This window comes from Convolutriloba macropyga, chromosome 2 (genome assembly GCF_964194025.1).
Source record: "Convolutriloba macropyga chromosome 2, txConMacr16.3, whole genome shotgun sequence".
Lineage (NCBI taxonomy): Eukaryota > Metazoa > Xenacoelomorpha > Acoela > Convolutidae > Convolutriloba > Convolutriloba macropyga.
Window position 1 is genome coordinate 6,894,444 of NC_134469.1, and position 15,582 is coordinate 6,910,025.

The following is a 15,582-nucleotide window of genomic DNA, read 5'->3' on the forward strand; positions in this document are numbered from 1 at the left end:
TGCCGGAAAATAGCCGCCGTTGATTCCAATAACCATGATTGGGATTGAAAGAATAGATATTGAAAAAAAATAAGATTTTTGTACAAAAACATTTTTTAAGTCCTATTTATTTCGATGGCATTTCGTAGTTGAACATACTTCTGTTTCTTAGAGAGAGGCTACAGGGGCTACTATCAATATCTATAAGCATTAGAGATGGCAGCTAAGACTTATAGGAACGACGTTCAAATAGCGGCCATCTAAAATTGGGCTCTATGGGTTTATCCCGTTTCCATTTCTGACGTTTTTATTTTCTAATTTTTTGTTCTGACTCTGTTTATTTTGAATTGCTTTGCTGAGCAACTGAAATTCAAATTCACTTTTAGCAGAATGAGAGAAGAGAGAAACTAGCCTAAAGAAGTCAAAAAGATTTCACATAAAATGCTGAAAAGCGGCAAAATGGTAAAGCGAAAAAAAGTTCGACGAAGTAAAAAAAATTAGGAGCGCTATAATAGCAGGCTGAGAAGATGAGGGCGGCTATTAATTAAACTTAAGTTTTAAAGTGCAAAAGTCATTTTATTGAGTGCGGTAAGTCACGCATGATCAAAATCTAATCACGCAAATGAACTTAAAATTTTGCTAGAGAGAGAATGAGAAATCACGCGCGCAAACGCTGTTAGTGACAGGAAGAAATCATTCAGAAAACTTTACTTTCAGTTTTGCTGTGTGAACAAATGTAAAACAAAAAAACCGTCAGACGACGAAACAAAAAGATAGCCGGACAAGTCCTGAAGTAAAAATCAAAGAATTTTCATTGAATATACAAAAACTAGACCTAGAATGGACTATGAGTGAATTCGGAAAATCATTTCTAAAAAAATCAGATAGAAAACAGAAAAACGAAATCAATATCAAAATACCGCTATCGAGAACAAAAAAGCACTAGCGAGATATGTAAATTTGATTATAACAAAAAACTAGGCCTAGAATGAACTATGAATGGATTGAGAAAAACCATTTAGAAAAAAATCTGATCCAAAAAATTTAAAAACAGTAAAAACCGAGGTAAAATTGCCGCATGTGGACAAAAATCCACTAGCGAGAACGAGAAATTTTGTTCAAACACCGTTTTCTCACTCTTCTTTAAAATGAGAGCGAAAAAATTTAACTCCGCAAAACCACTCGCTTTTTCGCTCCACTTCCTGTTTCGGCGTGAACAAAATATCTACACTAATTTGACTTCAAAAAGCATGAAAATACTTAAACAATTCTTAAAAAAGACAGCCCCCAATACAATTCAAATTTTTTGAATTGTAAAAAAAACCAAGAGCACCGCAATATAGCTCCACTCCGCCTACAGCTTCGCAGCTATAAAACAAAAAAAAATGAAAGGTAAAAAAGTTAAACATAAACGGCAGATTGCCAAAAATAGCCACAAATATTCACATTCACCCGATTGGTATTAAAAATATACCCGGCAGATTGTCGGAAAATAGCCGACGTTGATTCCCATAACTCTAATGGGATTGAAATAAAAGAAAATATCCTCAAAAATTGATTTTTGTATAAAAACATTTTTAAGTGCGACTGACTTATTTTGATGTCATTTCGTAATTGAGCATAATCCTGTCTCTCAGTGAGAGGCTACAGGGTCTAGTATCAATACCAATAAGCACTGTAGATAGTTAACAAAGTTCAAGTACCGGGCATCTAAAAATGGGCTTTATGGGTTTATCCCGTTTCTATTTCTGACTTCGATTTTTTTATACTGACCCTCCTCATTTTGAATTGCTTTGCTGAGCAGCTGCTGTTTAAAAGAACTTTGAGCAGAATGACAGAAGAGTGAAACTAGCCTAGAGAAGTCAAAAAAGATTTCACGCAAAATGTCGAAAAAGAGGCAAAATGGGTAAAGCGAAAAGTTCGACGAAGTAAAAAAGCGTAGCAGAACAAATCCTGACGTACAATTCAAAGAATTTTCATTGACTAAACAGAAAACTAGACACAGAACGGACTATGAATGGATTCGGAAAACCATTTAGAAAAAAATCCGATCCAAAAATCGAAAAACAGTAAAAAATCAAATTGAAATTGCCGCATGTGAACAAAAAACCACTAGCGAGAAAGCGAATTTTTGTTAACACACTGTTTTCTCATTCTACTTTAAAATTAGAGCGCAAAAATTTCACGCCACAAAAGCACTCGCTTTTCTGCTCCATTTCCTGTTTCAGCGTGACCAAAATCACTACTCCAATTTGACTTCAAAAAACATGAAAATGTGTGAACAATTCTTAAAAAAGACAGCGCCCCAATACAATTCAAATTCTTTGAATTGTAAAAACAGGAGCGCTATAATAGCCCGCTGAGAAGATGAGGGTGGCTATTAACAAGAACAGAAAAATAGAGTTTTTTTAACCAAAAATGGACAAAAGTTTGCGCTACATACTGGGCATATGAAATTGTTTCTTAGGTTTCTCACGCAATTTTTCATTTCAATTTTCTTTACTGAGCAACTAATTTTTAAAAGCAACTTGATCAGAAATAGAGAAGAATTAGAATACACTAGAGACACCAAAAAGACTTCGACGCCACTCAAAAATCTAGGTAAGAACATTTAGCGATAAATTAATAAAGCTTGTTGAAATTCATTCCGCAGAAGCCTTTTATTAGGAACCTTTACTGCACATATGAGTTCCTTTGACCTTAAAATATTTCAAAACATACCCGGCAGATTGCCGGAAAATAGCCGCCGTTGATTCCAATAACCATGATTGGGATTGAAAGAATAGATATTGAAAAAAAAAGATTTTTGTACAAAAACATTTTTAAGTCCTATTTATTTCGATGGCATTTCGAACATACTTCTGTTTCTTAGAGAGGGGCTACAGGGGCTACTATCAATATCAATAAGCATTAGAGATGGTAACTAAGACTTATAGGAACGACGTTCAAATAGCGGCCATCTAAAATTGGGCTTTATGGGTTTATCCCGTTTCTATTTCTGACTTAAATTTTTTATTCTGACTGTTTATTTTGAATTGCTTTGCTGAGCAACTGATGTTCAAATTCACTTTTAGCAGAATGAGAGAAGAGAGAAACTAGCCTAGAGAAGTCAAAAAGACATCACGCAAAATGCTGAAAAAGCGGCAAAATGGTAAAGCGAAAAAAAGTTCGACGAATTCAAAAAAAATTTGGAGCGCTATAATAGCCGGCTGAGAAGATGAGGGCGGCTATTAATTAAACTTAAGTTTTAAAGTGCAAAAGTCATTTTATTGAGTGCGGTAAGTCACGTATGGTCAAAATCTAATCACGCAAATGAACTTAAAATTTTGCTAGAGAGAGAATGAGAAATCACGCGCGCAAACATTGTTAGTGACAGGAAGAAATCATTCAGAAAACTTTACTTTCAGCTTTGCTGTGTGAACAAACGTAAAATGAAAAAAAGCGTCAGACGACGAAACAAAAAACATAGCCGGACAAGTCCCGACGTAAAAGTCAAAGAATTTTCATTGACTATACAAAAACTAGACCTAGAATGGACTATGAGTAAATTCGGAAAATCATTTCTAAAAAAATCAGATAAAAACAGAAAAATAAAATCAATATCAAAATACCGCTATCGAGAACAAAAAAGCACTAGCCAGACATGTAAATTTGATTATAACAAAAAACTAGGCCTAGAATGAACTATGAATGGATTGAGAAAAACCATTAAGAAAAAAATCCGATCCAAAAAATTTAGAAAAAAAACAGTAAAAACCGAAGTAAAATTGCCGCATGTGGACAAAAACCCACTAGCGAGAACGAGAAATTTTGTTCAAACACCATTTTCTCACTCTTCTTTAAAATTAGAGCGAAAAAATTTCACTCCTCAAAACCACTCGCTTTTTCGCTCCACTTCCTGTTTCGGCGTGACCAAAATCACTACTCCAATTTGACTCCAAAAAGCATGAAAATATGCGAACAATTCTTAAAAACAACAGCATCCCAATACAATTCAAATTCTTTGAATTGTAAAAAACCAAGAGCACCACAATATAGCTCCACTCCGCCTACAGCTTCGCAGCTATAAAACAAAATAAATGAAAGGTAAAAAAGTTAAACATAAACGGCAGATTGCCAAAAATAGCCACAAATATTCACATTCACCCTATTGGTATTAAAAAAATACCCGGCAGATTGCCGGAAAATAGCCGCCGTTGATTCCCATAACTCTTTTGGGATTGAAATAAAAGAAAATATCAACAAAAATTGATTTTTGTATAAAAACATTTTTAAGTGCGACTGACTTATTTTGATGTCATTTCGTAATTGAACATAATCCTGTCTCTCAGTGAGAGGCTACAGGGTCTAATATCAATACCAATAAGCATTATAGATAGTTAACAATGTTCAAGTACCGGGCATCTAAAAATGGGCTATATGGGTTTATCCCGTTTCTATTTCTGACTGATTGTTTTATACTGACCCTCTTCATTTTGAATTGCTTTGCTGAGCAGCAGCTGTTTAAAAGATTTTTGAGCAGAATGACAGAAGAGTGAAACTAGCCTAGAGAAGTCAAAAAAGATTTCACGCAAAATGTCGAAAAAGCGGCAAAATGGGTAAAGCGAAAAGTTCGACGAAGTAAAAAAAATTAGGAGCGCTATAATAGCCGGCTGAGAAGATGAGGGCGGCTATTAATTAAACTTAAGTTTTAAAGTGCAAAAGTCATTTTATTGAGTGCGGTAAGTCACGCATGATCAAAATCTAATCACGCGAATGAACTTAAAATTTTGCTAGAGAGAGAATGAGAAATCACGCGCGCAAACGCTGTTAGTGACAGGAAGAAATCATTCAGAAAACTTTACTTTCAGCTTTGCTGTGTGAACAAATGTAAAACGAAAAAAAGCGTCAGACGACGAAACAAAAAACATAGCCGGACAAGTCCTGACGTAAAAATCAAAGAATTTTCATTGACTATACAAAAACTAGACCTAGAATGGACTATGAGTGAAATCGGAAAATCATTTCTAAAAAAATCAGATATAAACAGAAAAACAAAATCAATATTAAAATACCGCTATCGAGAACAAAAAAGCACCAGCGAGATATGTAAATTTGATTACATGAAAAAACTAGGCCTAGAATGAATTTTGAATGGATTGAGAAAAACCATTTAGAAAAAAATCCCATCCAAAAAATTTAGAAAAAACAGTAAAAACCGAAGTAAAATTGCCGCATGTGGACAAAAATCCACTAGCGAGAACGAGAAATTTTGTTCAAACACCGTTTTCTCACTCTTCTTTAAAATTAGAGCGAAAAAATTTCACTCCACAAAACCACTCGATTTTTCGCTCCACTTCCTGTTTCGGCGTGACCAAAATCACTACTCCAATATGACTTCAAAAAGCATGAAAAAGCGTGAACAGTTCTTAAAAAAGACAGCGCCCCAATACAATTCAAATTCTTTGAACTGTAAAAAAACCAAGAGCACCGCAATATAGCTCCACTCCGCCTACAGCTTCGCAGCTATAAAACAAATTAAATGAAAGGTAAAAAAGTTAAACATGAACGGCAGATTGCCAAAAATAGCCCTAAATATTCACATTCACCCGATTCCTATTAAAAAATAACGGCAGATTGCCGGAAAATAGCCGCCGTTGATTCCCATAACTCTATTGGGATTGAAATAAAAGAAAATATCAACAAAAATTGATTTTTGTATAAAAACATTTTTAAGTGCGACTGACTTATTTTGATGTCATTTCGTAATTGAAAATAAACCTGTCTCTCAGTGAGAGGCTACAGGGTCTAGTATCAATACCAATAAGCATTATAGATAGTTAACGAAGTTCAAGTACCGGGCATCTAAAAATGGGCTTTATGGGTTTATCCTGTTTCTATTTCTGACTTTGATTTTTTTTATACTGACCCTCATCATTTTGAATTGCTTTGCTGAGCAGCTGCTGTTTAAAAGAACTTTGAGCAGAATGACAGAAGAGTGAAACTAGCCTAGAGAAGTCAAAAAAGATTTCACGCAAAATGTCGAAAAAGAGGCAAAATGGGTAAAGCGAAAAGTTCGACGAAGTAAAAAAGCGTAGCAGAACAAGTCCTGATGTACAATTCAAAGAATTTTCATTGACTAAACAGAAAACTAGACACAGAACGGACTATGAATGGATTCGAAAAACCAATTAGAAAAAAATCCGATCCAAGAATCGAAAAAACAGTAAAAAATCAAAATGAAATTGCCGCATGTGAACAAAAAACCACTAGCGAGAAAGCAAATTTTTGTTCACACACTGTTTTCTCACTCTACTTTAAAATTAGAGCGCAAAAATTTCACGCCACAAAACCACTCGCTTTTCTGCTCCATTTCCTGTTTCGGCGTGACCAAAATCACTACTCCAATTTGACTTCAAAAAACATGAAAAATGTGTGAACAGATCCTAAAAAAAAGACAGCGCCCCAATACAATTCAAATTCTTTGAATTGTAAAAATAGGAGCGCTATAATAGCCCGCTGAGAAGATGAGGGTGGCTATTAACAAGAACAGAAAAATAGAGTTTTTTTAACCAAAAATGGACAAAAGTTTGCGCTACATACTGGGCATATGAAATTGGTTTCTTAGGTTTCTCACGCAATTTTTGATTTCAATTTTCTTTACTGAGCAACTGCTTTTTAAAAGCAACTTGATCAGAAAGAGAGAAGAATTAGAATACACTAGAGACACCAAAAAGACTTCGCGCAAAATAGAGATATCAAAAAAATTTTTGAAAAAGAGGCAAAATGTGATATAAAGCTAGAAGGAACGCTTTGGTTTGACAAATTTCAAGAGGCCGGCAATAAGGACCAATAAAACTAATATAATTGATAAAAAGTTCGTTCGAGAGCATTTATCAAACTGGTTATATTCACGCTTATGTGTATGTTCTGCATTTCCTAATGTGCACTCTACGTTGTACTAAAAGACTTCGATTACATATCGTACCAACAAAGCATAACTCATCGTCAGAGAGATGACACAAGTAGAAGTTTCAAAAGAAAAGGTAAAGCAAAAGATTTATTATGAGCCAGCAAAAACCAAAAACATACCCAGCAGAATGCCGGAAAAAAGCCGCCATGGACTCCCATAACACCGATTGGGATTGAGGGAACAGAAAAACAATGATAAAAATTGACTTTTGCTCAAAAAGAATAGGTAAGTGCAAACTATTTCTATTGGATTTCGTAGTTATGCAGGGCCCCTGTTCCTTAATGATGATGCGGGGGCTAGTATCAATAAAAATAAGCATTAAAGGTGTTAACTAAGACTTTAGATTCCTTTGCTGAGCAAGTGCTGATTAAAATCAATTTGAGGAGAATGAGCGACAAATAAAACTCTCCTACATAAGACAAAAAGATTTTGTGTAAACTGTCGAACAAGCTGCGAACTAAGAAAGCGAAACAAATTTTATTCGACGAAGTGAACAGATAGCAGGGCAAGTCGCTCCCTTTACGGTTCAAGGGTGATTAAAATCCGTGCTTAAGAGTTAAAATCTGAAGTGAAAACTGAACAGATCTCCAAACAGACAGTACCCAAAAATCAACCACATTTTAAGGATCGAGTCAGAAAAAATTCTAAGCGTTAAAAAGTTCTTCTTTGGCGTACAATTTTTCCTGAACGGAAAAAAGGGTTCAAGAGATAACAGATTGTATTTTACTAATACTCAATCCTTTTCAATGGATGAAATACCGAATAAATTTTAGAAACCTTGCACATCAGTTTCTTATAGCTAATCGTTAAACTAACTCATCAGCGAAGCAACACAAAACATAGCAAGCAAATTGCCGGAAAATAGCTGCCGTTGCAAACCGGGATTGAAACAGAAAAAAAAATTGACATAATTGACTAATGTCAGCAAGTAATCGCTCTAATGACCTTTGATAACCAAATGCACTTTGACCTAATGACCAGGCTTTATCGGTTTATCATGTTTCATTTCGATTTTGCTCTTGTGACTTCGACCGAAATCCATTCAATCAGGAAACAGTGAGTGAGGTAAGTCAGAAGTCTGACGTGAAAATCGTGACCTATGTAAAACGAAAAAAGGATCAAATGGTAAAGCGAACTAATAAAACATAGCAGGACAAGTCCTGAGCTACAATTCAAGGAATTTTCAATGACTAAACAAAAAATTAGACCTAGAATGGACTATGACTGAATTGGAAAAACTATTTAAGAAACCCTAGCGGGCAAATCGCCAGAAAATAGCCGCCTTTAACCCGCTTGACGCTCATTGGAATTTTTCTTATAAAGGTGAAGGTGTTCTTATTTGGTGTGCAAATTCTGCATATTCGATTGAAGGCTATTGAAAATCGTAAAAAAAAATGAAAAACCGTAAAAATCAAAGCGAAAATACCGCATTTGAACAAAAAAACCACTAGCGAGAAAGCGAACTTTTGTGCACACACTTCTTAAAAATGAATGAAAAAATTTCAAGGCGCAAAACACTCGCTTTTTCTCTTGACTTCCAGTTTTGGCGTGACAAAAATCATCACTCGAATTTGACTTAAAAAAATCATGAAAATGTGTGAACAGATCCTTAAGAAAAGACAGCACCCCAATATAATTCAAATTCTTTGTATTGTAAAAAAAGGAGACCGCCTAAATATTAGCCGTCGAGAGCCTGACGGTGGCTATTAAAAAAATAGGAGCGCTATAATAGCCGGCTGAGAAGCTGAGGGCGGCTATTAAACATAAACCGATTAACGCCGGACGAATTACTCTCGAACGACTGGAGAGGCAATTCAATTCAGAGGGGTTGTAGCATAGATAACTTTTAATGGCTGCAAAACACCCAACAGGTCATAACTTTACTGCTATAGTAAATCTTTAATGTCATCACTGAGCTGACATTTTGGCATCTAGAAACTTTCAGAGTAGTTTTTGATAGGAAATTTCCCAATGATGGTTTTCAAAATTTTGCCTTGCTGTATCAGGAAATAAGGATGTCGATTGACTACGTACTCTGCGACTTGTGAGAAGGTGAGATTTGAGAAGGCACTAGAGAGATAATCAGTGTACATTTCATTGGCAGTCCCTGACAGGTAGTGCTTGAGCCAGCTGTTGCCCTCTTCGTCCACTTTGGGGTTGCTGCGCATGGCGAACAGGTTGGCCATCACGCTAGAGAAGCCGGGCGCCAGACACGACTGGGCGATGAAGCCTAACTTGAGTTCAGTGAGGCACACCACGTCGTCCCCGTCGCGCCAGTTCCAGCTAGGAATGTTCAGGAGGTGCGCCTTAAACACATTAAAATTAACATTCCCAAACAGTTCACAAAAAACATTTCTAAAGTGCAAACTTTTGAAGCCAAACTACTCCTGTTTCATAATGAGAGGATACAGGAGCTAGTATCAAAACCAAAATGCACTAGAGATGGCAACCAGCCTAGAGAAGTCAAAAAGATTCCTCGAAATTGTTGAAGATGCAAAAAAACTTTTTTCGACAAAGTTATTGAAAAAAGTAGCAGGACAAGTCCAGAAACAATTCAAAGAATTTTCATTGAAAAACCAAAAACGTAGACCCTGATAAATCGCAGAAATGTGCGAACAGATCTTAAAGACTGCGCCCCAATGCAATTTAAATTTGAATTGCAAAAAAGACAGCTAGAGCCGGCTGAGATGACGGCGGCTATTAAAAAATAAATTTTAATTTTAATGGTCGATTAGACATAAATAGGCAAATTGCGGTTTTGGATTGTTGACTTCTCAAATTTTTTGACGTTTCCCTAGCTGATATTGTAGAATTATATTGTAATTATAGTGCATGTAAACTTCAATTGAAGACATCTGGAAGAATGCAGTAAAATACCCGCAACGGATTCCCATAACCGTAGTTGGGATTGAAAGAATAACAAACTGAAATTGATTGTTGAACAAAAAAAAAACATTTATAAAGTGGTAACCACTTTATATGGATTTTGTAATTAGACATGCTTCGGGTTCTCCAGGAAAGAAGACATTGGTAACCACCCCCCCCCCCCATTATACCGGGTAGCTAAAACTAATTAGATAAGATTTCAGATACCGGGCATCTAAAACTGGACTTTAAGGAATCCAGTTTACATTCTTGATTGCGTTTTTCCAAACTGGCACTGTTTATTTGAGATTGCTTTGTTGAGCAACTGCTCTTTAAAAGCATTATAACAAGGAGCGAAGAATTAATCTAATCTGAAGAAGTCCAAAAGATTAAGCTGTGAACAGGAAACCGCGAAACCTTGAACACGTACACCACTATTCAAAAAAAATTGAAAAACTTATTTCAAAAACTTGGAGTATTATTAAGGAATGAATTAGAAAAAAAGCCAAAATCGTCGCTGCAATTTGACTACAAACATCAAACGTGTGAACAGATCCCAAACTCCAAACACGAATCGAAGTTGTCTTTGAAGAAACACTAGCCTTTCATGTAGCTTTTATCAACTGGCAAAAAACATCAAACCAGTAAAAAAAAAAGTCTAAAACCAACTAAAAATATGATTTAAACCAACAAAAGCAATCGACTATTGTCAGGCGAATTGCTCTCAAACAACCAGCGAGAGGTTGGCTTCGTCAGTGGCCAGCCACGGTTTAGTGAGGCTAGCTTTAGCTTAATTGAAGGGGCATGAGCTGAGGGTAATAGATGATGACATCACGCTACATAACAGCAGCTGAAGTGCGGCAACAAAAGGAGAGAGAGAGAGAGAAGAGAGGGAGAGAGAGAGAAAAGGGGAGAGAGAGGAGGGAAGGAAAGAAAACCTAACCGCACAGCACCCACAGAGAGCTAGGAAATTTTCCATGATGAGATTCGACTCTGCAACTTCTAGGTTTCCAGCCTTGTTAGTATTAATATTTTATAGAGATGCGCAAAATTTTTAAAAAGCTTCCAGAATGTGCAGTGAAAAAAAAAGTTTTGAATCAGTTTTGTCTCTGGAGTTGTTCCGTTATGTAACCGATCTGCAGGACTTAAAAAGTTTTGGCCAATAATGATAGTAAAACTCAGAAAAGGATAAATTCGAAAAGTTTAAAAACAATTGCAAACTTTAAAAAAATTTTGCTAAAATTACTGATATTAATATCTTCAGAACCAATTCATCGTCTCAAGAGACTATCCGAGATCCCTATTTCAATCCTTGAAAAGTTTCACTCGCACATAAAAGATCCATAAACTTAGAACACGATAAGAATTTTTCGGAAATACTGTATAAAAAAATGATAAACCTCGAGTCACTAGGAAATGTATAACCCTTCCAATCAAGAAACTATGCATCTGCTTATTAGAGAACTGGATCCCTGGTGCCAGAAAAAAATCAAGAATATTTAAAACACTAGAAAAAAGCAAATATTTTTTTACAAAAATTTCGTTCGGAAATACTAAAAAAAAATGATAAAACTCGAGTCACTAGCAAATGTATAACCCTTCCAATCAAGAAACTATGCATCTGCTTATTAGAGAACTGGATCCCTGGTGCCAGAAAAAAATCAAGAATATTTAAAACACTAGAAAAAAGCAAATATTTTTTTACAAAAATTTCGTTCGGAAATACTAAAAAAAAATGATAAAACTCGAGTCACTAGGAAATGTATAACCCTTCCAATCAAGAAACTATGCATCTGCTTATTAGAGAACTGGACCCCTGGTGCCAGAAAAAAATCAAGAATATTTAAAACACTAGAAAAAAAGCAAATATTTTTTTACAAAAATTTCGTTCGGAAATAATAAAAAAAAAATGATAAAACTCGAGTCACTAGGAAATGTATAACCCTTCCAATCAAGAAACTATGCACCTGCTTATTAGAGAACTGGACCCCTGGTGCCAGAAAAAAAATCAAGATTATTTAAAACACTAGAAGTGCAAATTTTTTTTTTACAAAAATTTCGTTCGGAAATACTATAAAAAAAAGATAAAACTCGAGCCACTAGGAAATGTATAACCCTTCCATTCAAGATACTATGCATCTGCTTATTAGAGACCTGGACCCCTGGTGCCAGAAAAAAACAAGAATATTTAAAAATACTTGAAAAAGTGCAAACATTTTTTTTACAAAAATTGCTTAAATTTGTTATATTAAAATTTTGAAAAACATTCCATTACATCTAGAAACTATGCAGTAACATATTATTAAACCCTAGAGGAGGTTTCTTGGCCCTTGAAGCGGCAGAAACCTAAACATGACAAATAATTTCAAAAAACTTGAAAATTGCAATATTTAAAAAAAATTGCTCTTATTCGTCATATTAAAATTTTGAAAAACATTCTAAATCATGAATATAAATACTATGCAGTAATATGTGAGGCTGCAGAAACCTAAAAAAGCAAGTTTTACAAAAAAAGTGCCAAAAACTGTTTTTAAAAAATTGAAAACTATTCTATGGCCAAAAAATTTTTCAGTAACTTATTATCAAACCCTTAAGGAGGATTTCTGACCCGTGAGGCAGAAAAAACCTGAATAATGACAAATATCCAAAAAAAATTGAAAATTTGCAAGTTTTGTAAAAAAAAGGCTAAAAATCGTGATGTTACATCTAGAAACTATACAATAACCTATCATCAAACCGCAGACAAGGTTCCGTGGCTCTTAGAGACTGGAGAAACCTAAAAAATAATAAAAAACTTAAAAATGGCAAGTTTTATCAAAAAATTGCTTAAATTTATAATATTAAACAGCTGAAAATAATTCCATGGCCAATAAATATTTTTCAGTCACTTATAATCGAACCCATAAGGAGGTGCTATGGCCCCTGTGTCAGGAAAAATTTGAATAAGAATAGGAAAATGAAAATAGATGTCAAAAAATTGACAAAAAATGCAAGTTTTATCAAAAATTGCTAAAATTTTTGAAATTAAAACCTCGAAAAACATTCCATTACATCTCCTGAAAACCCTGATTCCATTGAAACTATTGAGTATCCTATTATCAAACCCTAGAGGAGGTTCCTTGGCTCTTGAGAATAAAGAAATCAAAAACATGACAAAAATTTTCTTAAGTTTTATCCAAAAACTGCTAAAAATTTTCATTTTAATAAAAAGTTAAGAACTATTCCAATGCCAAAAAAATCCTTTCAGTAATAGAGTATCAAACCCTTAAGAAGGTTTTCTGGTCCCTGGGACTGAAAAAACTTGAATAATGACAATAAATGTCATTGAAAAAAAATTGAACAAAAAAAAGTTATTAAAATATCTAAAATTGGTGATATTAAAAAGTTGACAACTATACCATGGTAAATAAAAACTTTCCAGTAATTTATTATCAAACCATTAAGCAGGTTTTCTGGCCCCTGGTTCTGGAACAACTTGAATAATGACAAATGCCAAAAAATGAAAAAAAAATTGCAGGTTTTCTCAAAAAAGGCTAAAATTCGTGATAATAAAATGTTGAAAACCATTTCATTACCACTGAAAACTATGCAGTAATCTATTATCCAGCCCTAGAGGAGGTTTCTTGACACCAAGAGCTGAAAATACTCAAAAAAGACAAAAAGTTTCAAAAAGTTGGAAAAATTGTGAAAATTAGCACAAACGTGTTTTTGTTTGGATTACTAAAAACATATAGCTCATAAAATGGTCATATAAAGTACTTATGTCTTGCAAAGGATTTTTTTCAATTTCAACCACCCTCAATTTTATACTGATCCCAACAAAAAATTTTAAAAATGAAAAAAAAAAACAAAAAAATGTAACACTTTGGGCTCAAAAACTCCTAAAAATGACCATTTAACCTTTAACTACGGCCTTCCCAACAGCTTCATTACACTAAAAACTTGAAGGACAAAAAATCGGTAAGCTGAAATATTGCATAAAAAACAACAAGAAGTCTATAATTGCTACGAGCTTCGTTTGAGAGCAATTAAAAAATAGGAAAGTACAATTATTCTGTTATTAACTAAGTACGCTTACAAACAAAAAACTTCGTTTCCTGCAACCACTGCTAAAACTTGTCTACGAAATTCATGATGAACTCACAATATCTATTATTGAAAGAAAAACAGAAACTGTTCGAAAAAAGAGCATGGAAGCAATAAAACTTCATTAAATTCCTAATACAAAATGCATACGGATAATTGGCTTCAAATTATATAACATAACCTCAAATTGCCGGAAAATGACCGCCGTTGACCCGCTTGACGCACATCAGGATTGAAACAGAAAGAGGCAAAAAAGAAGACCGTGTATTTTTTCAGTGTCAAAAAGAGGTCTAATCTGGTGTGCATTTTGAGTTAGATTCTAAAACTACACTTAACTCAGCTTTTAAACTGAAAGCTAAACAAAGCCGGCAAATAGCTGGAAAAAAGCCGCCGTTGACCCACTTGGCGCTCATTGGGATTGAAAGAAAAAGAAAAAATAAGAGATAGAAATTGAGAGAATTTTTCTAAAGGGCAAAGTGTTCGTATTTGATGTGTGTAAATTCTGCGTATTCGGTTAGATTCTAAAATTACACTTGATTCTGCTTCTTAAGTGACGGCTATTAAGCATAATACTAACGCCAGCTAGCAGTCGCTTAAAAGGACTTTGATAACCTAATGCACCTAACTTAATGACCGCGCTTTATATGTTTATTCCGTTTCTTTTGATTTTGCATTTTTTGACTTTGACCGTATTCACTACATTACCTAATTCAATACGCGAAAGAATTTTGGTTGAAACAGTGAGTGAAGTAAGTCAGAAGTCAAGCGTGAAAGTCGTGACTTATGTAAAACGAAAAACGTGATCAAAAGGTAAAGCGAATTTTAAAAAAAAAGAGCGCCTAAATAATAGCAAATGAGAGGCTGACGACGGCTATTAATCAGTAAAAGTAGTAAAACATGAAAGGCCAAAAATTGCTGAAAAATAATTGCTAAAATAGAAAGAAAATTTAATAGTTGAAGCTCACTTTGATTACCGAAAAAGTTCACAACGCCATCAAAACAACTTGAATATTTTTTAGTTAGTTTCTCAAACTAAGGTCCTCCCTATACTAAAATCGCATAAAAAAGACCACAGGACTTATTATATATAATTGTTACAAACTTCGTTTGAGAGGAATTAAAAATCAATTCTGAGTTGCACAGCATGAAATAATGTATTTATTTATGATTTGACAATACAAGTGATCCGAGGAGGCTAACCTTGTTCTCGTACTGTAGCATTTGGGTGATGATGCGTATCTTGGGGTGGAAGTCCTTGATTGATATGACGCGCATGATGTTGCCGGCGTCTTCTGCGTTGGGGTCGCACGCGTACTTGTTCGCCAGGATCAGACACGCGTCCGCCTGGTCTATCTAAAACACACAAATACAACACATCAATCTGCAAGCAAATAACAAACTGGTCTAATCATGATTCAGACAAAAGACGCTGACCAAAATTTCGCGATAAAATATTGCATTGAGTCAATGAAAATTTGGCAGCTAACAAACATCAATTTAAGTTCAACGTTTCCTACTCGAGACTTGGAAACAGTTTCCTAAATAGGGAAATATAGCCGACAGATTGCCTGCAAATAGCCGCGATAGACGCTTGTGGCCTACCATGAATTGAAACAACTAAAGAAATAAGATTGACAGATCGACCACCAGCTTTTCAACAGACCACTAGACTTTTTGTGTTAGATTCGGACTGTCATTTT

The 15,582-nt window shown here is 34.7% G+C and overlaps 1 protein-coding gene across 1 annotated transcript in view; it reads right to left on the reverse strand.

Annotated features, from left to right (window-relative positions):
- Positions 1–15,582, reverse strand: part of LOC142356050 (calcium-activated potassium channel subunit alpha-1-like) — a 110,405-nt gene that overhangs the window by 24,390 nt on the left and 70,433 nt on the right. Inside the window, exons 10-11 of the mRNA XM_075408031.1 lie at positions 15,083–15,235; positions 8,966–9,237 (exon numbers count right to left, since the gene is read on the reverse strand). Coding sequence (XP_075264146.1) covers positions 8,966–9,237; positions 15,083–15,235 — 425 coding nt within the window. The remainder of the gene's footprint in view (positions 1–8,965; positions 9,238–15,082; positions 15,236–15,582) is intronic.